The following is a 27,745-nucleotide window of genomic DNA, read 5'->3' on the forward strand; positions in this document are numbered from 1 at the left end:
TTAATCCCACTAAACCAACAGAGCCTCTGGCAGATCAGGCAAGGACGGGCCCTGTCAGCAGCATGGAGACACAGGAGCAGATCATCCTCCCCTGCCGAGTGGAGGGAGATGCTGGAAAAAGGAACCCAAACGTCCAGGTTTCCTGTCAGGGAGGGAAGGGAGGGAGGAAGGGGGGGCAGGGACCCTCCCAGGACCAGCCCTCTGGCAGGCAGCAGCAGGTTCTGGGGAATCGAGTCAGGTCTCACTGAGGGCTCCAGCTGCTCTACTCTCAGCCTCCTCTATCTCACCACAGAACAGCCACCCGCCACCTCCCCTGCTGCCCAGGTTGGGCTGACCCCAAACCAGAGCACATGGGCACTGCCACTGCAAACCAGCGACCCACCACAATCAGCAACCCATCTCAGGCCAATGACCCCCACACACCAACAATGACCCACCACAAACAGCGGCCCACTGCACGCCAACAGGCCCTGTGCTGCAGAGGAGGGCATGGCCCGCACGCAGCTGGGCTGCCTCTTCCTGCTGGGGCTGTGCCAAACTCGGGCACCTCAGGAGCAGAGCCCCCATGTGTGAGATCCCACAGCCCCCACCCTGGCATTGCTTCTCCTGTCACTGCTCCCTCTGGCCCCAGAGCCGATCCTCCCAACGCTGCCTTCCCAGAACCACCCTCCTTTCACAGCACATCCCCCTGCCTGGGGCACCGACGGCCCTGCACAAACCTGCCACAGGATTACTCCATGGGTGGGGAAGGGCAGGAGCTCTGGCAGCTCCAGCAGTGAGCAAGGTCTCTCTCTTCTGACCCACCACTCCACTCCTCAGCTAGCCTGGCCTCACTGAGTCCTTCCCCATGGAATCTCAGCATGGAATGGTACTAGGCAGTCAGAACCTGGTGGGGACGTAGACTCTACTCTCCTGCCTCACATCCCAGCACTCCTGCAATGCAGAGACACAACTGGGTCTGTGCAGCTCAGCCCTGGCAGTGCTGGGGGCACATGGAGCACAGAGAGGCCAGCAGGGACTGTCGGGGGAAAATGGATCCACAACGGGGGCACAACATGCAAGGCAGGAGCACAACCGGGCACTGCCACGCAGCGTATGGATCAGTCTTTCCTGTAATGCAAGGAAATCCTGGTGGAAACACCACCCAGCCAATCCACACAGCTTGGACATCATCAGTCGCTGCTTGCCAGCGACGGACACAAGGGCAGGCAACACTCTGGGTCGACTCCAGGCAGTTCAAGCTTCCCTGGAAGCCAGGAGGCAGGAGCAGAACGCGCTGTTGCTGGAGGAAGCAGTGCCTCCCTTAGATTCCCAACAGTTCACAGCGTGGGCACTGTGCTCACAGCTTTCTGCAGTAGCCCATGAGGAGAGGAACCCCCTTCCTGTCCTGCCAGGAGCAGGAGCAGGAGTGGAAAGGAACAGGAGAGGAGAGAAGCAGGAAAGGAGCAGAGAGAGCCTGCGGCGGGGGCTGCAGCGGGCATGGGGCATGGATGCCATCTGCTGGAACCACTCTGCAGCCGCTGCCGCAGCTCCACAGCAGTGCCCTGCCGCAGCCCCCAGCAGCCCCCGCTGCAGGCCCCCCAGCAGCCCCCCACCCACACACGGCACAGGGTCCACACCAGCACCCCCAGCACCACGCTGGCTGCTGGACCCGGCAGCCCCCCCGGGGCACAGGGGCACCAAGCAGCCCTCAGTGGGCTCGTGCTGCGTGCTGAGCAGAGGTGCCCCAGCCCACACTCCCTGGACCCTGCTCTCGCAGCGGGGCGAAGGGGGAGCATCGAACCTGCTTCATGGGAATGGCCCGCCCGCTGCCAATACTGTCCGCTTTACACTCCAGCACCTTCTTGTCGCGCTCCGGGTCCGCGCCCTTCCGAGACTGGAAGAGAAGAGACACAGGTGCGTTAGAGCTGGGCACGGGAGACCAAACGCACGGTCCCCTGTCCCCAGCAGGCTCCAGACCAGACCACTCTGCTCTCCCCCAGGCCAGCTCTCCCAGCGCACAGAGCAGCTGGGCCCTCACCCAGCCCCTCTAGGGACACTCGGGACACTCCAGCCCAGCCCCCCAGCAAGCTCTCCTCTCCCCCCACTGCAAGCAGAGCTGTCCTCCTCCTGGCAGAGCGGGGCTATGTGGCCCCCCCCTCCCGTGGGGCACACAGGACATGGCGACAGACAGAAATGGCATGGGATGCAGGTGGAGCATGGATGGAAGCAGGAGAGGCTCAGGCAGTGAAGGAACTCACACCTCTACTAATCCAACATATTTATTCTGGTAACACACTTGCACCATACAAAGTAGCACAGGTCACCGGGCAGAGATACCAGCCCCTTACAAAAGAGCATGGACAATAAATATCTACCACATGTCTAGAGCGGCGAGAGCGGGACCCACCAGTGCCCAAGGGCCGCGGGGAGAGCAAACTCTGATAAATACAATATGAAATTTACAGTCTGTTGAGCAGAACTCATTCAAAGTGCTTAGGACAGAGGGAAATACCAAGTCATACATGGCATGGAGCACAACCAATACATTCAGAATCACAACAATGGCAGGAGGCAGCAGCAGCGTCTCTCTGGAGCGTCCTACACACCCCCTCAGTCCAGGAGGGCCCCGTGTGCTTTGGATCAGAAAGGGATACGAGCCCCGCGCGCCTGGGACACCAATTCACCGGCTTTTGGGCCCAGAACCAAACAAAGAGATCAAAAGAGAAGAAAACTAAAGAGACACAGATGGCTGCTCGGCTGCGAGGAGAAGAGGAGAAGGAGCAGGAGTCCATGCAGGCTGCAGAGGTGCAGGAGGGAAGAAGGAGCGGAGCGCTAGCGGCAGGCGCTGCAGCGGCTCCCGTAGGCAGCAGCAAAGCGTCTTTTGGCCCATCCAGCTCCATGCGCGGCTGTCGCCCGGTCCCGGTGGGTCTGCAGGTCTTCCCGTCCCAGGAGGGTCGTCCGCCTGGCATCCCCGAGAAAGGGCAGTGCCTAGACAGCATCCAGCAGGCCCAGAAATGTCCCAGCTTAAAGTGCAGGCGCAGGCCGTCTCAGCGCTTCCTAGACTTTACATTGGGGGGATTTAAAAGGCTCCTGCGTGTCTCCGAGGGGGGGACCCATGCTGGCTGGAGGGCGGGCGAGCCTCTAATCTTAGATCAATCCCAGTGCCCATCCCTTATCCGGCCCTGGAGAGGCAATGAAAAGTGAGAGAATTTGTACAGAGGTGCCGTGTGTAACCACCTGGATCTTCTAATTTGGAAGGAGTTGGAAAGGCCTTTTTGTTGATGAAAAGTTGGAAACAGTGGCACATATCTGCAAATATCGAAAGAATAAAGAGTTTGGCAAGTTATACTCAGAACACGGACATGAGTCTGTCAGTGATGGGCGCCAGCGGACAGCACGGACAGGCCACGGAGTGGGCGCCGGCGGCAGCAGCAGTCGGGGCTGGGGCTGGGGGCCAGGAGTGGGTGAGCGCCTCAAGGCGCGGGTGGGCGCAGAGCTTGTCACCACCTGGAGCTCTGGGGCACGCAGACCCCCTGGGGGGGTGCGATCCAGTAGGGAGTGGGAGGGGAGCAGGAGAGGAGCCAGAGCAGGAGAGAGGAGGAGGAGAGAAGAAGAAGAGAGGAAGAGGAGTAGAAGAGGAGAGGAGGAGGAAGAGAAGGAGAAGGAAGAGGAGGAGGAGAACAGGGGACGAGGAGGAAAGGAGAAGGAGGAGAGGAGAAGAGGAGCAAAGGAGTCAGGCATAGCTCGGGACTGGGGCTGCAGCAGCTCCCAGAGCTGGGCCGAGCACTGCACCTCGGAGAGGCCTGTGCCCACCTGGGGACCCCACAAGGATGAGGGCTGCTGGCTACACCTGCGCTGCCTGCCTGGGAAAAGCTAGTGGCAGAAAACAGCCTGCCCTTTCCTTCCCTTCCCACCCTTCCTGGTCCTGTGCCACTGCGGGAGGTGTCGGGAGCTGCTGCTGCTGCCACGACCAGATGGGTGAAGACGTCAACGTGAGCCATGGATGTGCACCAGCACACGAGCAAGCAGGTGAGGTGAGCCCCAGCCCCGTGGCGAGTGAGCACGCACCGGCTGAGCACAGGTGAGCCCGCGGCACAGAGCAAGCGTGAGCCCAGGATGAGTGAGCATGTGAGAGTCCTACACGCATGATGACGTCCACAGCGAACAAGCGTAAGCCCCGCAGCAAGCCGCCCTCCTCCTCCCCCAAGCGTGTGCCCACCCCAAGTGAGCGAGCATGGGGCTCCAGAGAGCATGAACATGAGCCAGCGGCGAGTCCAGACGCATCGGCGCGCAGCGAGCAGGATGGGTGGTGGCACAGCGCAAGCACCCGCGCCGGGCATGGCAGCAAGCACGAGCGACAGAACGGCGGGGCGGGGGGGCCAGCATCCGCCAGCGCTGCGTGCAGGGCGGGCATGGCCACGGCAACGGGAGAGCTACAGGGCATTCGAGAAGGGCTGAGCACCCGCAGGGGAAGGCAGTGAGGGAGCAACCATGCTTTGGGAGTGGGGACCTGCTGCAAGGGGCAGTGTGTGCTGGCAGGAGGGGGTGGGGAGCACAGGCCACCCACCCACAGCACACAGACAGGGTGAGTGTGGGCCTGAGGCGTGCACAGAGAGCTGGGGGTGCATGAGATGCAACCGGGGGGAAGGCACAGAGTATTCGGGAGGTCAGCGCAGAAGCTTACAGGATGTCAGAAAGCAAGGAGATGGGCACATTCCCAGCACAAGGAGTGGGGAATCTGGGATGCCAATGGTGCAGTGAGAGGAATGGGGCATAGGACACTGAATTTGTGTGGTCTGGGCTCAGAGCTGGTCACAAGGGTGACACGGTGCAACAGGTACGAGGGCTTTGTGGTGGCTGGTTCCACAAACAGCAGACACAGTGTGCTGAGCAATGGCTGGCTGGAAAGCACATTGAGATGGGGAGAGGAGCAAGGCCGGAGCCTGCACACGTACACAGGGAACAGAGGCTATGCCTACACTAGACATGGGACTGGGACACGTGTGTGCTCACAGTGAGGGGACACTCATGGCTGTGCTCAGAGCAAGGCTGAGTGTGAGGGCAGGACTGTGCACACTGCGTGGACGGCGTGTGCATGGTGTGAGAGCGTGCAGAGAGGCAGGCTGCAAGGCAACCAGCACAGCTGAGAGCTGCAAATGTACCCTGCTCCACCTGGGGCCCACAGCTTCGCTGCCTCCCCTCTGTCTTCCCTCCCTCCACACCCACAGCAGCTCCCACGTGCGCTGCTCAAGTCACGCAGAAGCAGGATTCAGGAATGGGAGTGGGGCCCCATGCCAGGTGCTGAGCTCTGCACAGCACCACTGGGCACAGCATCACCGGCACCAAACAGGAGGCCCAGTGACCAGGGGCTCCGTGCCACGCTCGGGGTATGCAGCCCCAAGGAGAAGATGAGCAGAGTCACTGGTGCTGTGCACGCACAGCTGCACTCCCCGTAAGGAGCAGGAGCTCACACGCACTACACACCCACATGAGTGCACCCTTGCACACTCCTACGTGTGCGAGGAATGTCCTGCTCCCAGATGCTCCCCCATGCACGCACACTCTGCCTGAAGCAGCCCACAGCACCACGGTCTCTGCACACACAGAAGGTCCCTCCCACACACACACACACTCCTGCATCCCCGGCCCTCCTGCCAGCACAGCATTGGTTGCTGTGCGGGACAGCCCGTGGGGTCAGGCTGCCATAACCCACTCCCTTCCCCTCTCCTCTGCTGAAAACCCACCCCAAAGTTCCTGGGCTCCCTGTGCCACTTACCGTGAAGATGTTGGAGCGCCGCTTGGACTGCTTGCGGATGGGGGTGGGCGTGTTGGAGGCAGCGATGGTCTCAATCCGCAGCTCCCGCTGGCTGATGCTTGGGGTGGAGGGCACAGAGGAGGAGTAGTCACTGAAGGCTCCTCCACCGTTGGTGGCCTGGAGGAGGCGACAAATGGTCAGAAAGGTCAGAGACAGGCTACCTGGGGGCACGACTGCAGGAGCACCACCTGCCCCACGTGGCCTCATGCCAGGGCAGGGAGTGCTGCACAGGACTGGGATAGGGTGACATCCAAAAAATCACGGAATCGTTTCAGTTGGGAGGGACCTTAAAGACCATTTAGTTCCAACGCCCCACCATGGGCAGGGTCAACTTCCACTAGACCAGATTGTTCCAAGCCCCATTCAACCTGGCCTTGAACACTTCCAGGGATGGAGAGCTCACAACCTCTCAGAGAGACATCCAATGCCAGGCACTGCTCCTGCTCAACAGAGGGGCTTGGGAAGCCTTTCCTCTCTTTCTGCTCTAGTTTTTTCACATGTTCAAGTTCTGAAATCAAAGAGAAGAGCAGCAAATGGCCAGAGAAACCCAGCTGAAGCCCTTCCAAACAGGTGTGGTACAAGGCCTGGGGCAGCGGGGTCCCACATAGCTGTGCCCAGCCGAGGGGCACAGCTAGGGCACCTCCGCCTGCTCCCAGAACACAGGACCAGGGTCACTCTCCTTGGGCAATCATTCCCTTCCTCTCCACTGAGCCCATCAGACATGAGGGTGCGAGGCAGCGCAGAGCCCGCACAGCTCCAAGTCCCACTCATCCATCCATGAGGACAGCCGAGATGCCAGTGTGGATGCGTGTCCCCAGGCCAGCCTTCACCTTTCCCGTGTCCTGAAGCACGGAGTGCCACACCCCAAGCTCAAGCTCTGTGTGAAACCCATCTCTGCTGCTGGTTTGGAGGTCTATCTGAGCAGACCCTGAGGCTGGCACACTCCACAGCCATGGCTGCAGTGGCCTATGCCTGGGAACACAAGGGGCTTCACTAGCACCTCACTGGACTTCATGGCAAGAGGAAGATCCAACTGTGCAGCCATGCACCCACGTCACCAACACATCTGTTCCAGACAAGGCTGCTCACTCCCACCCTGGCCATGCCAGCAATGTGGGCAGCCACTGGACAGGGGCTTAGGGACATGCCAGAAAGAACACCTGCATAGAATCATTTCAGATCTGCAGCCCAGGACATCTCACTACGACACGGCCCGTAGCAGCCCGAGCTCACTGGCAGTTCTGGAACAGGATTTCAGAAACACATGGAGGAGCTGCCCCTAGAAGGGCAGGTGAGCTCCAGCATCCCAGAAGGGGCAGCCCACCTTCTCCCAGCTCTACGCTCGCAGAGTGGTGGCATCAGCAGCCCAGTGACTTCCTCCATCCTGCCCACACTCTGAGCAGGAGTGGAGCCCACATAGGGTGATGATCTGCTGGAGAGGCTCTGCAAGAGACCCCCACCCACCCCCAGTGGGATCAGAACCTTATTCTGAGACAAGCAGTTCAGGAATGTTGGAAGCGTGAAAGGGGCTGCACAGGCAGAGCAGCAACCATTACCCACAGCCCAGTCTCAGAGAGAGGTGCAACCTTCACCTAAGTCATGGATCCCCTCATCTTTGACAAGAGAAATGGGAGAAGACTCACAATGGGAACTTAAAGAGAGGAAAGAGCCACCCAAGCAGCATTTCAGCTTCCTCCTCATGGAGGCAGAGCAAGGACAGGAATTCCATGCTGTGAGCAGGTGGGTGGCTCAGACCATCCCAGCCTGTCTGGAACACGAACGTTGCTGGAGTCCTGAAACACAGAATGAGAGGGAACCTGGTCTGGCTGTGCTTTTCCACAAGTAGAAGAGCCTGGGAACTCTGTCCAGAGAAGGGAATGTCGCCAGGGAGCTCCTCTGCAGGCTGAGGAGCCCTGCACTGGACAAGAAGGTTCTGCTGCTGAGTCCCAGGGAAGAGGGGACCACCAGGGACACAAAGGGGCAAAGCAACATGTCACCTGCCAGTGACTTCTGAGCCTTCAACAGAGAGAGCTCCTGTGAATCCGAGGTCCAACACCCACACAGGAGTTTCACAGGTGCTGTGATGACGGAAGAGCTGCAGGGGAAGAGAGCCAGGGCCACTGAGTGCACACATGGGCAGTCTGTGTTTAACTGATTTATCATGTGTGAACTAGGTCAAAGAAAGTGAAATAGTCCAAGTGTTAGGAAGAGAAGGAGGATGCTGCAGCACAGACAACCTGCCACATGGAGCAGTGAGCTGGGCATGGCTGCCCACCTCCCCATGTCCCTCCAAGATCAGCTCCTGGCCATGCTTGGCACGTCTCGGTGACCCTGGCAGCACATTGATGATGCTGTGACTGTCGGGAGGAGCCAGTTCAGAGGAGGCTGCAGAGTCTGAGCTCCTGCCAAAGCAGCTGGAACCTGTGGATGCAGGTGATGGACACTAAAGCTTCAAGGAAGAAATTTTGCTACACCCTGGTTTATATTTTACTTGCTCCCTGCAGTCTTGTGTGTCATTTCTGTCTGGCCAGAATAACTTTCCTTAGCCGGTAAGTCTGCCTGGTGCTGGAGCCAAGGTTACTGTCCTTGAGTGACAATGGACTCTGGCCTTTGAGCCTCCCATGTCTCACAGACAGCCAAACCTCAGGAAGGGCTTTGGGGCTGGAGCATGGTTCACACCAGGCTATGAAGGGAAGCTCCCATGAGTTTGGGGGCAGAGGAGAAAGTCCCTCAAAGATAGAAAGTGGCTCAGACAGGCAATCCTGAGCCGCCTCCACTCCGTTGGAGCAGGGAACTCCAGAACTTCCGTGGGATCCAGGGACACAGGACAAATCTCAGAGATGTGGCAGAACCCTGACAAGATGACAGCTCTGGTCCAGTACCAGATGACAGTTCAGGTCCACCAGCAGGTACTTTGCTGGTGGACCTGAACAACCACCTGTGGTCACCACTGGAATCTGAGAACACAGTGGGAACTGGAAACTTGGTAAAACACTCGTGGGACAAATCCTCCCCATTAGTGTGTAACTGGTGGAAGAGCATCAGCAGTGCCTGGGAAGGGCAGAATGCAGCTGGAGTTCAGGGGCAGCAATTCCTGCTGTAACAAGGCCTGAGACAGAACAAGTAGTTTGGGAAGGGCTCGGAGTGGAAGAGCACACACAAACAGCAAACACCAACCTGGTGTCTGCGGGAAGAGGGGAGAAGCCGGAGGAGCATATGGACCATGGAATGTGGGCACCCTGAGCTGAGCGGGCAACAGGACACGGGCTTCCCCAGGGAAACGCCAACGCCTGCCACTGCAGCTCCTGAACTCTGACAGAACGTGCTGCAGCAGGCCAGTGAGCACTGTTACCAGCTCAGGTGAGCTGCCCTTGGGGCTTCATTTCACTTGCAAACTTTGATTTTCCACCTCTTTCATCTGATCTCCTGCTGAAGTTCTGGATGAAGGCCCTCCCAGTGCCCCCAAAGAGCCCGTGCAGGAAGGCAGACTGAGGCCATCAAGAAAAGCCATGACATTGGGCAGCCCAGAGCATGGCGGGGATGGCAGCAGCCCCCAAGGCCCAGGGGGACACCCAGTTCCCTCCACCAGCCTGCCAGGTGCCAGGTACCTGCATGGGGTACCTGTGGTACCTCCTGCCAGCTGCTGGGAACCAGTTTCCTGGCAGGAAGACAAACTGCCATCCCATAGCAAACACAGCAGTGACTCACCCACAGCCTGGGGAACTCCCAAAGGCATCCCAGAGGCCCTGAAGAAAGACTGAGAATGGGGCAGCAAAAGTGAGGAAATCAGGTAGAACAACTCTGCAGGTGTTGCAAGCACCCACTGGCCCGAGAAACTCCCATCCCCTCCCTGCAGGCAAGGGCCAGGAGCTGCCAGGAGGGAGCAACGTAGGAGTCAGGGTCAAGTGAGGAGTGGGATTCCCAAACCCATCCAACCTGCTCACCCAGCAATAGGTGTGGGCAAGATACAGAAAGGAGAGCCCAAGGCAGCAGGCAAGAGCTTTCCCTGGAGCTGCTGGGTTCTGGGGAATACAAGGTGCCTGCTCCAGGGGGTGCAGACCCACACCCCTCAAGTTGCTGGGAAGGCCAAAGGGACAGATCTGTGTCCCCAAGAGGACTCCAGGGCTGGCCCTGGCTCCTGCCATTGCAAAGAACCAGGTTGAAGCTGAACACAATACCCAGGGTCAGGGACCTGCCGAGCACATCTAGTGACTCGTGAGAGCTCGTGGAAAACCCTGACCAGGGCTGACCTGCTCCTACAGCTCCCTTCCCCTCCCCACGGATGGAGCAACGTCCTCCAGGCTCCGCTGCGGAATAAGAGAAAAAAACCCCAAACTCCCAAAGGCAGAAATGAAACCAGGGCCTTTGGCTGGCTCCCAAGAGGATCATCCACTGTGCAAGGAGACCAGGACACATCCACAGCAGCCCTGTCCCAGGAGAAGGGAATCCTCCAGACAGAGGGGTAACAAAATCACCAGGGTCCTCTGGAGTCCCTCCTCTCCCAGTAACCACACTGGACTGGTCTGACTGACAGACCAGACAAGCAGTGGCCATTTCCAAAAATGTTAGTTTGGCTCAGCCAGTAGTGTCAAGCTACTTCCAGAAGAGCTGTGCCCAGAACAAGAAAAGGGGCAGGGCTGGCTCCCAGCTCCTACCTACCATAAGAAGCCCTTTGTGGGGGACACCTTGTTCCCATTCCAAGAAAAGTGCTTTCTCCACTGGCAGCTCCAGAGGACAGAGCTGCCGCTGCAGACCAGGCCCAGAGCAGTACTGCCAATCCCAATTCCAGGGGCTCCTCCTGCCCCCAAATGCCAGTCTCATTGTTCCAGGGACTCCTCCTGCCCTCCCAGGCAGTACTGGAAGGGAAGGAGATCCTTCTGTCCCGAGTGTGTGTCTCACCTGTGCACACTGATGCCTGCGGCAAAAGGCAAACGAAAACTCCTAATTGTGTTTTTTGTCTGGCTTCTCTCCACCTCATCTCCATGTTAAGTCCTGTGTTCCTAAACTCTTCCTTGAGAGCTTTTTTCCTGTTTTCCCTGTGCCAGTTACTGCTCTTTGACTTGCAAAAGCAAATGAGAAACCCTGGTGAGAGTCCCAGGCCCTCAGGTATGACAGAGCTCAGCTCTGCTCCACCAACACCTTGTCACTCTCCCACTGGTCCTTCCTGGCAGGGCAAGCCTGTCCACCCCCTTCCAGAGCCGTCCCACCACATATCACTGTGCCAGGGGCAGGGGACACCAGGGCACTGCTCCCCAATACCCAGCTGGGCATTGTGCCCTCCCACGTGGGCAGCCTGAGCACACACCCGAGTGTGTGGGCTGCTCTGCCCAGTTCCCTGTCAGACCCATCAGTTACAGGTGAATTTGTTTCCCAAAGCCAGTTGGATTTTCCCTGAGGACAGTGGGGAGCAGTTCCAGAACCTCACTTCCGAGCCCATGCAATAACAGGGAAATACTTCACGGCATTTTAGGATCACTCACCATTGCTTCACTATTTTTAGAAGTGTTCTTAGTAATGGGGGAGAGACGTGCAAACACCAGGGCAAAGATCGCTGCACGGGTCACTGGCACCAAGAGGGTTTGTGGTGGGGCCACATGAGACCCAGGGAACACAAATTGACTTTGATCACCCTTGTGGGGCCCAGGTTTGCTGAGGGCAGGAGGGACATGGCATTGGACAGGCACAGAGCAGGGCTGGGGAGGGGGCACAGGCCATCAAGCCGCAATCCCGGTGAGCTGCACGCTGCGTTACTTCCCTTCACAGCTCTGCTTCCCACCACAGCTCCCTACGTCCCTCCAGCCAAGCCAGGAGCACAGCAAGGTACAGAGAGCAAAGGTCTGTCCCCAAGCAGGCAGCCAGAATTCACCTCTACACAGACCCCGTCTGCAAGCCGTGCTGAGAGGTGCTCTGTGGGAAGGAAAGGAGAGGAGAGGAAAGCAGGGATGGCTCTGAGCAAACACCTCACAAAGCTCATGACATGCAGTTAGAAAATTCTTCCAAAATTTGCTTCCCTGTGGCCAATCCTAAATCCACCCCTTTGGTTCTAGTGCTGCCTTTCCTTAAGGAGCTCTTTCACATCACAGCTGTGTATTTTAGGTCAGGTTTGGTCTATCTCTGCAGTCATTCCTCAGCTAAATCAGTCAGTCACGTGCTTACTTTCCTCCTGTGTTGGGGTCTCGTCCCTCCCACGAATTTTTGCTACTCTGCAGGTTCCATGCACAGTCACATGAGCGACTGGATTCAGACTGGGGGACCTGGGGAGTCTGGCAACTCCATCCCTCGTACAGGGAAAACATTTTCAGCCTCACTGCCCAGCACAGCCAGTGCCAACAGCACATATTTATTGGGACTCTTCCCATACTTTGGACATGGAAGAAAACACCAAACAAGTGTGCAGCTCCCTTGAGAAATGCTGACCCTGGCCATCAGCCTCTTGCTTCCCTTCCAGCACAGGTGGCCTCTCCTTCCCAGCCAGGCTCATACTGTACACAATTTGCTAACAAAACCCTCAAATTACCAGAGACATTCAAATCTGTATTTCCCTGGGACTTTGCTCTCCACCTCGGATGTCTCCCATTGAACCTGTCCCCAGCTTTCTGGACACAAGCATACTCTTGACAGAACCTGGCTTTGCAACCTTCCCCAGCAGCCCATCCACCTGCACACAGACTTCACCTGAACCTGCTGGTGTCCAGGTGACCTGGAGCACCAGGAAGCTGGCACAGGTCTCTGCAAAAACCTGCACCCACCTACTTGCAATCCAGCTTTAGAAGCCTCTACAACCAGGTATAAACTTCACGGGGATATTTGAAAATTCCCCATGTAATGGTCCAGCTGGTGGCTGCAGATATGGCTCAGGTCTGTGCAGGGACAGGCGCCCGTGGTGGGGGACCAGAAGTCCTCCCAGCGCTGGGAGGTTCTGATACATCCAGAGTTTCAAAGGCAATCCCCTTATGGAAAACCCATCAGCTACACATGCTGTCCCTCAGCCACAGGCAGACTTCCTGCAGCCCAGGTCACAGATCCTGTGATTCTGTATGCCAGTTGCTGCAGAGATAGAATCTGCTGGCCTGAGTGCCTTGGGGAGCAATGGAGCCCAGGATCTCTCCTTTCTTCCTCACCAGTCACCCAGCTAGCATTTCTGTGGGCACTGGGAATGTAGCAGTGAGGTGGCTGCCTGAAGGATCTCCTTCCCCAGCCCCTCACCATGGAGCCTGCCCTGCTTTCTGACCTCTCTCTCCTGCCTCAGCTCTGCTCCAAGATCACGGAACAAACACCTACGGCGTCACCATCCTCCCCGCACCAAGCCCTTGGCAACCCTTACCAACAGCACAGAGACCTTCCTCTGGCAGAAGGGAGGGAACCTCCTTCCCTGTTCTGCTCCTTCAGCTCACCACTGAGCTCATCTCTCCACAGGTGCATCCCCTCAGAAGCCCCTCAGAAGCCCTCAGATGTTTGTGCACGTAGACCACCAGCTTCCCGAGTGCAGGGGAGGCAGGACCGTGAGCAGCTGTGCCCGCCCAGCTGGGGCAGCCAGAGCACGACCCTCTCACAGCCGCCTGTGCTGCCCAAGAGCTCCCCACGCACTGCTTACGGCTCTGCTGTGAGTCCACCAAAGCATGACACAGTCTGGGGACCATAAGCCAGGCCCAAAGGTTTAGACATGACACTTGACCTCAGGGCGAGTATCAAACTGTCACAGAATCATAAAATCATGGAGTGCTTTGGGTTGGAAGGGACCTTCAAGTACATCTCATTCCACCCCCCGCCATGGGCAGGGACACCTTCCACTAGAACCAGGTTGCTCCAAGCCCTGTTGCTCCAACCTGGCCTGGGACACTCCCAGGGACAGGGCAGCCACAGCTGCTCTGGGCTATGGAAGAAGCACCAGGGTGACACCACTCTGCTCCTCCAAAGAGCCAGCCCAGGGCAGTGGTACAAGCCTAAGGCTGAACTGTTGGGTACTGAGCTGAGGGGGTAGAGAGCGCAAGAGGTCCCTGGCTTTCCCCATTCCCATTCCCCACCTGGTTGATGTGGACAGAAGGAATGGAGGCTGCGGAGACAGATGAGTGGCTGGGTGAGTTGGGCAGGGACTTGCAGGGGCCAATGGATAGCTGGTGCTTCTTCCGGAGAGCCACCACCTTCTGAGCCACTGCAAAAGGGAGAAAGGACAGGGTCAGAGTCCAGAAAGCAGCTTCCTCCACCCACAGATTTCTGGAGGGCTTCAGGTAGACCCAGGCCCTTCCCCTGACTGATGCCAATACCTGGGGCTCAAACTGTGCCCAGCCCATCCACAGGGAGGATTCAGCAGAACACCCACGTGGCCCAGCCACAGGGCAGGTGCAGGGTAGGCTGCCTGCACTGCTCAGGCCAAGTCCCCAGAGGCCACTGGCCCTCTTGGGCATCACACAGAACAGTGACTTCTTCCTATGAACACCATGGAGACTCTACAAGCCTGGGCTGATGCAGGGGAATCCCTGGGCAGTCAGTCACTTCTCAGTCACCCCTTATGGCAGCCCCAGGGGCCAGGTACTGGACTGAACTGCCTGGGCAATGCCACCTCCATCAGTCTGGGCCCTTGTGACCCTCACAGGCTCTAGGTGTTCAGAAAATTAACCTGAGGAACTACTCTCCCAGTTCCTGTGAACTCCCTGCCTGATGCCAACAGCCCATGATAGCATTTCAGCCTTCCCAATCTCCTGCTTTTTCTGGAAATAAATACCTTGACCAAAAGCGTGACAGCAAATGAGCTGGGCTGCTGGGAATCCAGAACAACACATTGTCACTCCTGGTTTTCTCTTGCACACTGGCCAGGTACCCCCACAATCACAGAAGGAAGAATCTTCCAGATGAATGCAACTGTAGGCACTGGGAACATACTATGCCCACCCCAGCATGCCTCATGCCATGCACCTGTGCAATAATGGAGCTGCCATGTTCCTTTTCCAGGAGAAAAGATGTTGCACCACACCTGTGGTGTGACTGAGCCTGTCTGGAAAGGTCAGATGCCAACGGCAACTGCAGAGTCCCGGCACCTTCGCGGCCACGGTGCCACGTCCTGCTCAGACACAGCCAAAGGTCCATGGGGCCACAGCTGGGTTCTCACAAAGCCGGGAGCCTGTCCCAACTCCCAAGCTAAATGTGAGTTCCAGAAACAGCAAGGAACCCATCCTGCACTCACCAAACAGATCATATTAATCTGCTGCTTTCCTGCTCTCCCCAGCTCCTTCCTCCCCTCCAACCAGATGCATCCAGTGTTCTTTGTGGGAATATCTCCCGTCCCAATGCTGCTGGGGAACACTGTGAGCTCAGGCCCCCCAGGGGCCAGGAAATATCCAGAAAAAAACCTCAGCCACTGCTGCTGTGGGCAGGGATCCCATACCACTACTGCTAATAAAGAATTAACCATGAGGCCAGCGAGACCACACTGGAGGGATAACATCTCCCCAGTCCCGAAATGAGGCACCTTGAGGTGACCTTCACCTTTCTGCATGCTGGGCCCAGGCTCTTCTACTTCCTGAACATCTGTCAGGCTTTTCTGGGATAATTTCTGCCATCCCTGACACCAGTCTTTGGGATTGTTTGCATATTCTGCTTTCTCTGGTTGCCACACACAGCTCTGCTGTACACCCAGTGAGGTGTGCCCTGCCCACAGAGCCTGAGCAGCCCCACTGCCCAATGTCACTGGGAGCACCTGAGCATCACTCAGCGTTTCAAAGCAAACCCAGCACTCCAAGTCTGGACAGAGCAAGAGCATGCAAAGGTCCCCAGGGACCCACCAAGGATTCTGCAGAGAACCCCTCAGGGTGTCACCTTACAGACCCACGAGGCCCTGCGCACCCTTGTGCACAGCTCTTGGCCTCTCTGGTGACGTGGTCCAGCCAAACCCTCCCTCACGTCCATCCCCCACTGTCCCGGAAGACAGCAATCCATGCTGCCCATCACCCTGATGGCCAGGAACAGTGTCACACCTGAGCAGGAGGGACACCTGCTGTCCCACTCAGGCCGCAGAAACCCAACCAAACCCCTGGGCAGGGGATCCAGAACCTCCCACAGAATTCATGCTGGAGCCTGGGCCTGCTTTTGAGGGGGGTGTTTGAGGGGGATGATGGAGAGCAGCAATGCCACCAGCACCTCAGCCACGGGTTCTGGGCCATGGAGCTGCTGGCCGTCTTCTCCTGCCCTCTCCAGCGCCCAGGGCAGAGGAAAGGCAGGACCATGCACTTGAGATCTGCAGCAGAGGTGAAGCTCAAGAAGTCATCCACAGCACGGGGCAGCACAGCTGCTGTCCCTCCTGCACCCTCCAGGACCGGCGCTGCGTCATTCCTCCTCTTCCTCAGGAACATCACTGAGGTGACCATGGCCAAGGGGCTCTTGACAACGTGTTCCCTGATCTTTGCTTGGTACAGAAGCATCCTTAAAGTGAAGCCCAAGAACTGAGCCCCCCCCCCCACTGATGGCTCCTTGCAAACTGTCCTGGCATCTGCTGAACCCCAGATTTCTGCACACAGGAATTGTGAGAGCAATCCTGAGAAGAAGGCTCTTTAACCAGACCTCTTTGGAGCCAAGAGGGCAGAAGGCACATTCCATACCAGCCCCCACCTCAGTGGACCTCTGCAGTGAGGGCACCGACAGCCACCCCTCAGGGCAGGCACACCTCAGGGAGTCCTGAAGCTGACAGGACACGGCAAGACACAAGGCACTGTCCCTGCTTGTGCCAGGGCCACCTCCTGGCAACACCTGGCAATACCAAAATCCCATCCTCTCACAGCAGCAGTCACTGTGACATCTGTGGACTTGGAAGGATGGAGGAGCGCAATTCCCACACAGGGAGCAGCGCCTCCAGGGGGAGTTCTGCCAGGACACAAGAAACCAGCAAGCAGAAAGTGACCCCTGTTCGGCAGCCTGGCTGCCCAGACACAGCCTGGACCACAAAAGCCTCAACCCTGTCAGGTACACACTGCAACGTGCTCAGTGCAGACACGGCACAGCTCAACCACCCACAGCTCCAGGCTACAGACCGGACACCCAGGACCTGCTCTGAGGAATAGGGTCTCTGCTGCTCCTGCCTGAGCTGTGGTGTCACAACAGCCAGGGCCACCCAGTTCTTGGAGACCCCCTGTGCAGCTGGTGAAGATGGGAGATCCCAGTTTCTCCATCTTGGAGCATCCCCCACACTCTGCAGCACCACGTGCGCGTGTGGGAAGAGCTGTCTGTGAACACCAAGGGGCAGGGTGGTCACTCCCTCAAGCTCTCGTGCCAGCACATTGACCTGCTCCCCAAAAAGGTCAGTGGCCACTGGTTGTGACCCAGGACAGTGGCAGGGAAGGGCTCTCTGGGAACAGAGGTGCAGCACAGGCTCCACACAGCACAGGCAAGCAAGCAACCTCGGCACTGAAAGCAGCTCTTCCTGCTCCTGCTATGGGAAGTGGACACCCCTCCCAGCCTGCCCAGGGTGGGTCTGCCAGGATCTGGGGGGGCGACTTGTGTGGAACAAGTCATATAAAGACAAGGTCTGATGGAAACTGAATTACCACGTGAGGCAAGGTCCTCACAGTGCCTGTGACTGCCAGGACTCCACAAGATCCCAAACCAGCTGCACCAGGATCCACCAGATGCCAAACCAGCTGCATCATGACCCACCAGTGCTCACTAGGAAGAATCGCTTACCCACTCCAGAAACACCTCATCCCATCAGCTTCAAGCCATTTCCCCTTGTCCTGTCACTACAGGGAACACACAATTCCCTTTAGGGTAAGGTCACAGTTTATTTAAGCAGACTGCAAACTCCCAGGAGATGGTGCAGGTTCCCTGTGCCCCTCAGCATCACTGTGTTGCAGACCCCCCCTCCAAGCCTAAGCAGGAATGCTCTCCCACACTGTTCCCATGAGTTACAGCTACCCCATCCAGCTGTTTAGGTGCTGCTTTCCTACTCCAGCACCCCCAAGCCCTGCTGTGACTCCTCCTCTCCTCCACGCCAAGGCCACCAAGCCCCTCTCTGCAGCCCCCCAAGTCCTCACAGGCTCACAGACTGCTGTGCTGCCCTGTGGGGGTGCAAGTGTCCCCAGCAGCCTCTCTGCTCTCTGGAACAAGCCCCCACCCACAGGGCAGCCTCTGCAGAGTGGCAGAAGGTGCTTCCAGCCCTGTTCTGTGGCCCCTCATGCACACCCACGCGCCACACACGGGGTCCTTACACCCCCTGTACACAGAGCGTGTGCTGCTCCCCGCACCAGATCTGTGTGTGCAAAGCAGTGGCACCGCACGCGAGTGGGTGCCCGAGGCCCCGGGCCCAGGGCAGCACAAACCCCTCTGTGAGACCTCACTGCAGCCCTGTCCTGCCCGGACACCCTGACACGGCTGCAGTTACCGTCCTGGAAGACCCTCTCCACATTCAGGCCGTAGGTAGCACAGGTCTCGTAGTACGTGCAGCGCTTCAGATCGTTGGAGAGCTTCCGTGCCCGGGAGTCGTCGATGACGCGGGGGTTGGTGGCGCTGATTGCATCTGCAAACCAAAGGGACAGGGGGTTGAAAGGCAAGGACCCTGCCCCACCTATCCACAGGTCCCACGACACTTCTGGCCTCCCTCCCTCTCTCCATACAGAGGAACCACCTCCACAGTACTGCCCCATAAATGCCTGCGATCACGAAGTCCCACGTTTGTAGAAAAATGGATGAATCTTGGTAAATGAACCTGACTCAATTTCCCAAACCACTCAGCCACCGACATTTCAGTAGAGAGAGGCAGAACACCTCTGGGAGGTGTGGGCACCAAGGCCAGGCAGCCCTAGCTGCCAAATAAAATGGATTTGTCAGTCTCCACCATTTTAGGGCTCATGGCCAAGCCCTACATGTTAAAGAATCCAAGGGAGAAATCCTCCTGGTTAAACAAGAAAGTCAACTCTGCTGGGACATCCCCACAACCAAGGCATTGCTGGACAGCTCTAAAATACAGGCTCAATTTGTATCCCAGACACCCACCAAGTGCTTGCCTGTTTTGGAAAAACTTCCTTCCAAAGAGGAATCCAACTCCTTGAAGACAAGCTAGGGACAAGTGGGGGCTGCAAACCAACCCTCTCAGGAGGGGTCAGAGAACTGGGACCTGCACTGTGAGGAAGCCCTCCTCGGGCTCTCCAGACAGTTGTGTGGCTCTACCAAGGCTAGGACCTCACCTAGTTCTGTGTCTGGGACAACAATGGCCACTGACCCTATTACTTGGCCCACTCCTGCACCTCCACAGTACATGCTGCCACCCCATTCCTGAGCCAAGATCACTCAGTCCTAAAATTCATTCCACAATCTTTAATATATCCAAAGTTTCACACCTTTGTTCTGCTTTTAATACAGGGTCTGCAGCAGACCCCCTGTGACTCCCTCCCGCTGCTCCTGCCTGTCTTCCTGGCCTCAGAGCTTCTTCCTGGCCAGGAACAGGTCACACAGTGCTCAGGAACTGTCCTGCCAGGACAGTTTTTCCAAACAGCCATGTCCTGCTCCTGCTCTCTACTGTCACACAGAAAACTCTTCAGCCCCAGGCTCCCTCCTGCCTAGGCTGGCAGAGCTGGGGGAGGCAGCACCAGGGTATTGTGCCATTTCCAAAAGGAAAGTGACTCCATGGAATGAGGCAGCTCTCTCTGGGAATGCTGAGATGGTCTGAGCAGGAAGTCCCGCCTTAGGGCCCTGGGCTGGGGCCTCAGCATCGTCCCTCAACCCCATGCAGGGCTCAGAGAGCAGGATCCCCGATGTGCTCACGGGGCTGGCACCCCGTGCTCTTGGGCCAGCGGGACACGGCACCAGCGCTCCCGCCTGAGGCTGGGGGTGTGGGGGAAGCCCAGGCACCGCTCTCACCCTGTGTGCCCACCAGCACCATCGGCACCTCCGCTGTGTTCCGGTAGCTGCAGAGCCGCAGGTAGTAGTTGTAGACGGTCTGGAAGCTGATCTCATCCTCCAGGCTGAAGACAAACACCACTGCATCGACCCAGGCAGCGAACTGAAGAGACGCGGCAGGATTACAGCGGGGACGAGCAGCTGGGGACCTGGGCCCGGAGCAGCCAGCAAGGGCAGCCACACACCGGGCTCAGCCAGCACACACCTCCCCCCAGTCCCTCCAACAGGACGGGTGGGGAGGGACTACAGGAAGGACAGGTCTCCTACCTGGAGTTCAGGGGGGCCCCCTTCATCTCGAATCAGCAGCAAGTAGCTCTGACCGTCCACCACGATCTCCTTCTTAAACCGGCCACCTTGGGGGAGCAAAGCTGCTGGTCAGTGAGGGAGGTTCAAGCAGGGGACACCCCAAACGAGGGCCAGGGGAGCTGCAGACCCCCACAGCAGTGGTGAAGGAGGTGCAGGGACCGGGATCACCTTCAGCACCACGGAGAGGAGTGAGCACCCAGCCCATCCCCAGGCACCCTGGGAACCAGACCTTACCCTCTGGAGACTCCTCCTGCACGTAGGTGCCGGTCAGGTAGCGGTGCACCAGGGCCGACTTGCCACTGGACAGGTTCCCCACGATGCCCTGGAACAGACACACGTGTCAGCCATGTGCCCAGCATGTGTTCCTGTACACAAGGCCACCCCCGTGAGGTGACACCACCAGTGCCTGGGCACATGCTGATAAGAGGCAGAGGTGTCCCTCAGAGGACACGGGAATGGTGTGACCCAGCCCAGTGCTCGGTGGGAGGCCAGGGGACACTGACTGGGCTCAGTTGGGCAGAGAGCAGCCGAGACTGGGGTGCAGCCACCTGGACAGAGGGCAGTGGGTACTCTCATCCTCAACTGAACAGGCACAGCCCTGCCAGAGCCACATCAGCTCTTCCCACAGCCCTTCTGCTCCTCAGGGAACACCTGCCATCCCAAGTCAACTCAGGAGGAGAAAAACCTCTTCTCCCAGCCCACACATCCCCAGCTTTGGGGTGTTGCAGCTCTGGACAGCAGCTGCCAGTAGAAGGGGAGCAGAGACCAGCTACACGTCGGGTACAGGCCCAGCATGTGCTCATGCCTGAGGCTCCAGCACCACGGCAGCACTACGTGCACCTCCCAGCACGATGGTGCCACCCACACAGGAACACCCAGCACCAGTGTTCAACCAAACTGAAGGACAAAGCTACTGAGCCCTCAATTTAATTGGGCAGAAGCACATCTGACTGCAGCACCCTCAGATTTGCTATGAAATGCAGGTGGGTGTCCCGGGATGGGTTAGTCAGAGAGCCCAGCTCTGCCCATTGTCAGTGTCTTCCTGACCATTTAATGCTGCTTCATTGTGGGACCAGGTCTGTACTGAAGAGTCTGGAGCACAAGTCTGATGAAAATCAGCTGAGGGAGCTGGGAAAGGGGCTCAGCCTGGAGAAAAGGAGGCTCAGGGGGGACCTTGTGGCTCTGCACAAGTCCCTGACAGGAGGGGGCAGCCGGGGGGGTATTGGGCTCTGCTCCCAAGTTACTAATGACAGGACAAGAGGAAACATCCTCAAATTGCATCAGGGGAGGTTTAGGGCGGGTATCAGGTAAATTTTTCCACAAAAAGGGAAGGGGTCACCTTCAGCTGAATCCCTGGAAGTGTTAAAAAAATGTGGATGTGGCACTTGAGGATATAGCTTAGTGGTGAACATGGTGGCAGTGCTGGTTGATGGCTGGACTTGATGATCTTAGAGGGCTTTTCCAGCCTGAATGGTTCTGTGATTCTGTACAGCTGCACTCACATGGCCACACCAGTGCCGAAGACATAGGGTGAGGAGTGGCTACGAACATTAAAGCTGCCTCTGCTGCCACGGAAGTTTACAGCCAAACTTTTCCAGGCACTGGGATGAGCTTGGCAAGTGAGTCACCACCAGGCAGGTTCTCCAGCTCTCCGCCAGGCGCTCAAACACTCCTGCTGCTCTGGGTCCTGCCAAGGGTCCTGCCCTGGGCCATCCACACGCCCCCAGTGAGAAGCAGAGAGGCACCAGCCCTGTGGCCGCCGGCATTCTGGCGTCCTGGTGTCACAGACCATGCTACCGAGCGCAGGACACTGCCCTGTTTGCCAATTCCGCCTGTGCCAGTGGAGCCAGCGTGCGGCAGGAGCAGGGAGCGCCGACCAATGGGCTCCCACCGCTGCCACATCCGTCACCTGCCACAGCAACTACAGATCCCGACAGCGCGTTCAGACAGCTGACAGCACAGAGAACATGGGCTGGGCTGCAACCCACTGGAAGGGGCTCTAAGGTCTCCAGAACCTTCTCTTCTCCAGGCTGAACACCCCCAGCTCTCCCAGCCTGTCTCCAGAGGGGCTCCAGCCCTCAGAGCAGCTCCATGGCCTCCTCTGGACTCACTCCAGGTCAATGTCTTTGTTTTGTTGGGAGCCCCTGACATGGACACAGCACTCCAGGTGGGAGTACTAAAGCAGGCTCCACGGAAGAAACTCTGGAGAGCCCAGCTCTGGGCAGGCAGCTCAGGGGTTCAGTGCCAGGTTGGCCATGGCTCCTGTGCCAATGGAGTGGTTCCCGAGGCTGCCCAGCAGCGAGGGTGCCATGCCACGCCAAAGATAAACACTCCAACGGCATTTAGCTCTAACACTGGGATGGAGGCTGCAGTTACATTTTGTCTGCACATAGTACAAACCCTGACCTGCATCTCACCAAAATCCTGCTGCTCTGCCATGTCCTCGAGCTCACCTGGAGCTTCAAACCAGCCACAGAACTGACAATCCTGAGGAACACAGCCCCTGAGAGACACCAGACTGGAGCCAAACAAGGTGTGTAAGCACTGTGGGAACCTCTGCTCCATGATTTTTGGGAGAATGCGGGAACACAGTCAGCACTGTGCTGGCACTGCCGAGTGCCAGGTGCAGGGGACGAGTCCTGCCAGGAGGCACCGTCAGTGCCCCTCTGCAAGAACTGCTCGGTCACAGCCTCCTCCTGGCCTGCAGCACTGGGAGGGAGCTTTGGGAGAAAACTGAGTGAGAGAAAACTGCTGAACATATCTTCAATACATGAAACTATTCAAAAACCTTGGAGGAAGTATCCTGAATGCTTGGGAACAACCAGGGAGAGCAGCAAGACCCTTAACTCCTGCAGGAGAGACAGAGGACACAGAGCTGCTTGAAAATGGGAAGGGAGTGAAGCCTGGCAATGTTTCTTGCTGGGACAGTGTCAGGCCCCTCACAACAAGAAAGACCTGGAGGGGCTGGAGCATGTCCAGAGAAGAGAACAGAGCTGGGAAGGTGCTGGAGCCCCAGGAGCGGCTGAGGGAGCTGGGAAAGGGGCTCAGCCTGGAGCAAAGGAGGCTCAGGGGGGACCTTGTGGCTCTGCACAACTCCCTGACAGGAGGGGGCAGCCGGGGGGGTCGGGCTCTGCTCCCAGGAACGAAGGACAGAACAAGAGGGAAAGGCCTCAGGCTGGGCCAGGGCAAGGGTCAGGGTGGATATTGGGAACATTCCTTCCTGGAAAGGCCTGTCCTGCCCTGGCACAGGCTGTCCATGGCGGGGGTGGAATCCCTACCCCTGGGGGAATTTAAAAGCTGTGTGGAAGCGGCACCTGGGGACACAGTCAGTGATGGCCTTGGGAGTGCTGGGGAAGCAGCTGGACTCAACGATCTCCAAAGGCTTTTCCAACCCAAATGGCTCTGTCACTCTAAACTAGGACTCCGAAAGGTCTCATGGCTTTTAGAAGAGCTGCTTTGGTTGGATGAAACCCCGGAGCAACAGAGATCCCCAGAGGTCATGCAAAACCTGGGGAAAGGGCTGTGCTACTTGAGGAAGAACTAAAAGCTTTGGGATGGTTTAGCTGGCAGCACAGCTCTGCAGCCTTGCAGAGCCTCAACATCAGGTGGCAACACCCAAACATCTGTGAGAACATTTTTTAAAATGCATTTCACACGTAAACTAACAAATGAATATTCAAAGTTTGGTTTGATTCTCAGGATGGTGCTGGAACGTTTTGCAAGAAGACTTTTGTTCTTTTGTTTCTTGGACTAATACTGAAAAAAGTTAATCTTGCAAAAACTGAAGGGAGAAAGAGCTGAAGGGCACACGCCAGGAGCCTGCAAAGGGCACTGAGGGCTGGCACAGAGAGCGCAGGAAGAGCAGAGGGAGGAATCGATCACTGAAGCACCTGCAGCATCCTGTTCACCCCAACATCACCTCCTGGCCACCCCGGAGCCCGCAACACTGACCCTGTCCCACTTGGAGGGGCTGTGCCAGGGGCAAGGGGGTGGGGGCAGCCCCCTGACCACAGAGACCACACCCCACAGGGAGCTGGGGGAGCCTCGCAATGGCGAGTCCAGGGGAAACCCGCCCTGCGCTGACAGACCCGGGGAGCCCCAGCCCCTCGGTCTGGCAGAACAGAGCTGCTGTCATCCTGCAGCAGCCCTCCAGGGCAAGGACACCTCGGCAGAGGCGGGGGAAGCGCCAGTGCAGAGCTGAGATCAGTGAGCCTCTGACGGAGCAGTGACATGTCCCATGCCAGGATGGCTGCTCTGGGGGTGACCACCAGGGACACGTACCCAAATCACCACCTGGGATCCACACCTGCTTCTGCTGCACCAGCTTGAGCAGCAGCACCCAGACAGGTATCATGGCTCTGCCAGGGCCAGCAGGGAGGCTGAGCGGCTCAAATGGTGCCTTTTCACCTTCACATCCAAGTGCTCTCCCAGATCAACAACCTCTGGCTCACCCCTACCAGGGCAAGCTGCCGAGAAACCCCAGTCCTTCCCTGGTATGGCAGCAGCTCCAGCTCCTCCCTCCCTTCGGAGGCTGAAGTCTCCGTGTGTTTCCACCAGGCCATGTGAAAATGCAGGATTTTCTTGAGGGTTTGGGGAACCAGGGGTATCCCAGGCACAAGCCACGAGTACTCACCACCTTCAGCTCAGGCACCGAGCGACTCAGGGTCCATTCCTGGCTGTTCACAAACGAATCTGTGGACAGAGGGGAGAAACCATCAGGTCACCCTCAAGATCCCAGCAAGGATCCTGCTACACTCTCCCTGCTCCCTCCAGGCAGATTTATGGTTCTTCCCTCCCTTCTACCTCATCCAGAGACACAGGGCTGCATGAGGACCCAACACGCAGCTGGAGCCCCAGGTGGGGAGGAGCAGCCAAGCCAAGGGCAGTATGGCAGCAAAGAGGCCGGGCACTGCTGGCTGGAACCCTCCCTTCTGCCCTGCAGGAGCACAAAAACCCCTTCAGCATCCCCTGCCCTGAGGCACAGAGGACAAGGGAAGCCCTAGGGACCAGATACCCTTTTGGGGAGCACTGGGGCTGCACAAGACCCGGAACTGAGGGCCCATGCCAGCACCCCGAGCCCTGCCCTCAGCATGCCGCAGGCCGTGCAGCGGTGGAGCTGACGGCAGGATATCAGCCACGCTCCTGACTGAACGCAAACACAATTAATTATGGCATATTATGGAATTGGCAGCATGCTGCAATAGGCTTACAGACGCTGTGGCAATCTGGCGTTGCTTGAGGAAACACCCCCATCCTGCCACAGAGCATCTGGAGGAGGAGCAGGAGCCTGGAGGACACCTTGAATACCAGAAGCAGCCAGCAGCCCCTCCTGACAAATCTGAGTCCCTCACTTGCCTTGGCAAGGTCAGACCTTCCATCCAACACCAGCTCCAGGGCAGGACCCATAGGAGCAGGACCTCCTGCATGTTTATCACATACAAACAGAAAGGATTTTTGGAGACCAGAAACCTGTGGGAGCTCTGCATCTTCAGAAGCCTGTAATAAACCTGCCAAATCTGTGGCCACAGACTATTGCAGGAATGGGAATCTCAGATGGGCTCAGAAGGGAAGCTCAAATCCAGACCCAAAAGTGGGCAGCAATCAAACACGATGACCTGGGCAGTGTCACCCAAGGCCACAGGGAGGGTGGCTCCAGACCTGCCCCAGCAGCTCTAACCCCACAACCACAACTCCTAGTGCCTGCTCCAGCAGTCCCCAGACCACCCTCCCAGCCAGGAATTCCTTTCCACTATCCCATCCATCCCTGCCTTCCGGGCGTGGGAAGCCATTCCCTGTGTCCTGTCCCTCCATGCCTTGTCCCCAGCTCTCCTGGAGCCCCTTTAGGCCCTGCAAGGGGCTCTGAGCTCTCCCTGGAGCCTTCTCCAGGTGAACACCCCCAGCTCTCCCAGTCTGGCTCCAGAGCTGAGGGGCTCCAGCACTCAGAGCATCTGTCTTGTTTTGGGGCAGCACTGGGCTCCACAGCCCTGCCAGAGCCCTCCAGCGCCTGCCCTCACTCCAACTCATGTTTGGCCCTCATAACTCCTTAGGGGAGGTTAGACACACAACAGCAGCAGCCCTTCCTCCATCTCCAGGCTGAAGCTTCATCTCACCTCTCTCACCTCACTGGGCAGCCCAAAGCCATGGAGGAGAGCCCTGTCCTCCTCCCATGGCCAGAGGGCTGCCTAAGCTGCTCAGAGAGCACGAGGTGACAAACCATAACCCGGCACTGTGCCCTTGTCCCAGTTTTGTGCAGCCACCAGCACCCACAGGCCACAACACACTCATCCACCATGTTCAAGGAAGGTGAGAACATGGTGCTCCTACCTGGAGTTTACCTTCCATGGCTGATTTAGGAACACTCCTTTTCCAGGAGCTACAGACAAATAATCCCCACGTCTGCTGCAGGAACACCAGGTTATTTATAGCCATCCTGAGGAATTGTTTCTCCGTGGTGTCTTTCACCTGCCCTTTCCTTTTTTAGGCAGAGGTAATTTTTTTATTAAAACAATTCATCAGTCACGAGGAAAATGATACATTCTTGAGCCCTTTCCAAAAGGTAACAGCACACCTGTATTTCCAACCACATCACTGGGTCTAAAAAAAGCTGTCACCTCCACTTGGGACTTCTGCCCCGCTCAGCCTCTTTGGCAGGTAATGCGACAGATAAAGCACCATCCAGGCCTCCTCTGTCCCCAGCATTCCCTGATGGGAGCAGGCAGCACACACTCGTGCTGTTTCACTACACACAGCAGGTTTTTGGCAGGTTCTGAGTGGAGCACAAGACACACACACCCAGTGATCGGCCTTGGGAAGGAGGAGAGGCAGGGAGAGCCCTGGAGAGGGCAGGCTGGGCTCTCTCTGGATCTGCTCAAGGATGACCACGACAAGCTGCCCCAACAGCTGCCTCCTGCACCAACTGTCCCAACAGATCCTTGCTTGGTTTTTAACCCAGGTTCAAGAGTTTGTTTGCAACACTTCAATTTTTGACTTGCTGAGAAGGCCCCTGAGTAAACCTCAACACAAATAAACACTGACACCACAAGGCCAACAGGACTGTGCTCAGCCACACAACTCACCCAGCTCCTCACTCCCACTGAACACCAGGCACAGCCTGCACATCTGTCCGCCTGCTCCAGCACCTGCCAAGCCTGAATGTCAGCCCAGGCCACCGACTGGTCCTGGTTACCCACCCGGCACATGTGGCATCGACAGCCCAGGGGTCCCGGCACGGCCCAAGGGTCCCGGCACGGCCCAGCACACTGCCTGCACCCACACTGTCTCCACTCAGCACCATGCCAGGGTGCAAGCACCACTTTACACAGTGCAGCTGGAATCTCCATTCCTTCACAATCACCTGGAAGTTATTGAGATGCACATCTTGGAGGAGCGTGGTCCCTCTGAGGCCCCTTCTGGAGCCAAGGTCACAGGTGTCAGGAGCAGAAGACCCCTGTGTGCCCCTGCTACCCTGGGCCAGACCTGCACACACCAACCCTTCATCTGAGTACCACCTTGGTGAACAGACACACCTCTTGTTCAGGACCATGACTCTGAACACCTGTCTGGAGCATCACTCATGCACTGCCCCCACCTCTCTCCTGCCTCATCAGCTGAGCAGGAGGCAGCTTCCTCCTGCACAGATAGATTGATTAAGGATGAAGAGGGCAGTGCCTGGGAGGCAAAGAGGCCATTCATGTCCACACTCTGGAGCAGGCACGTGCCCTCTGTCTGCACCCTGAGGCATGCGGTGAAGCTTCCCACCCA

At 57.6% G+C, this 27,745-nt stretch overlaps 1 protein-coding gene across 4 annotated transcripts in view; it reads right to left on the minus strand.

Moving 5' to 3' along the window:
• Nucleotides 1-27,745, minus strand: part of AGAP3 (ArfGAP with GTPase domain, ankyrin repeat and PH domain 3) — a 110,565-nt gene that overhangs the window by 46,274 nt on the left and 36,546 nt on the right. For 3 of the 4 annotated variants that reach the window (XM_032126466.1, XM_032126386.1, XM_032126312.1), the window contains exons 2-9: nt 24,618-24,676; nt 20,219-20,306; nt 19,946-20,031; nt 19,640-19,781; nt 18,165-18,299; nt 13,822-13,949; nt 5,759-5,914; nt 1,784-1,876 (exon numbers count right to left, since the gene is read on the minus strand). In XM_032126466.1, the coding sequence (XP_031982357.1) occupies nt 1,784-1,876; nt 5,759-5,914; nt 13,822-13,949; nt 18,165-18,299; nt 19,640-19,781; nt 19,946-20,031; nt 20,219-20,306; nt 24,618-24,676 (887 nt within the window). Of the gene's footprint in view, nt 1-1,783; nt 1,877-3,170; nt 3,292-5,758; nt 5,915-13,821; nt 13,950-18,164; nt 18,300-19,639; nt 19,782-19,945; nt 20,032-20,218; nt 20,307-24,617; nt 24,677-27,745 lie in introns of those variants that run through there. The other variant, XM_032126542.1, reaches the window with a different exon arrangement.

Source organism: Corvus moneduloides, chromosome 1 (assembly GCF_009650955.1).
Source record: "Corvus moneduloides isolate bCorMon1 chromosome 1, bCorMon1.pri, whole genome shotgun sequence".
Lineage (NCBI taxonomy): Eukaryota > Metazoa > Chordata > Aves > Passeriformes > Corvidae > Corvus > Corvus moneduloides.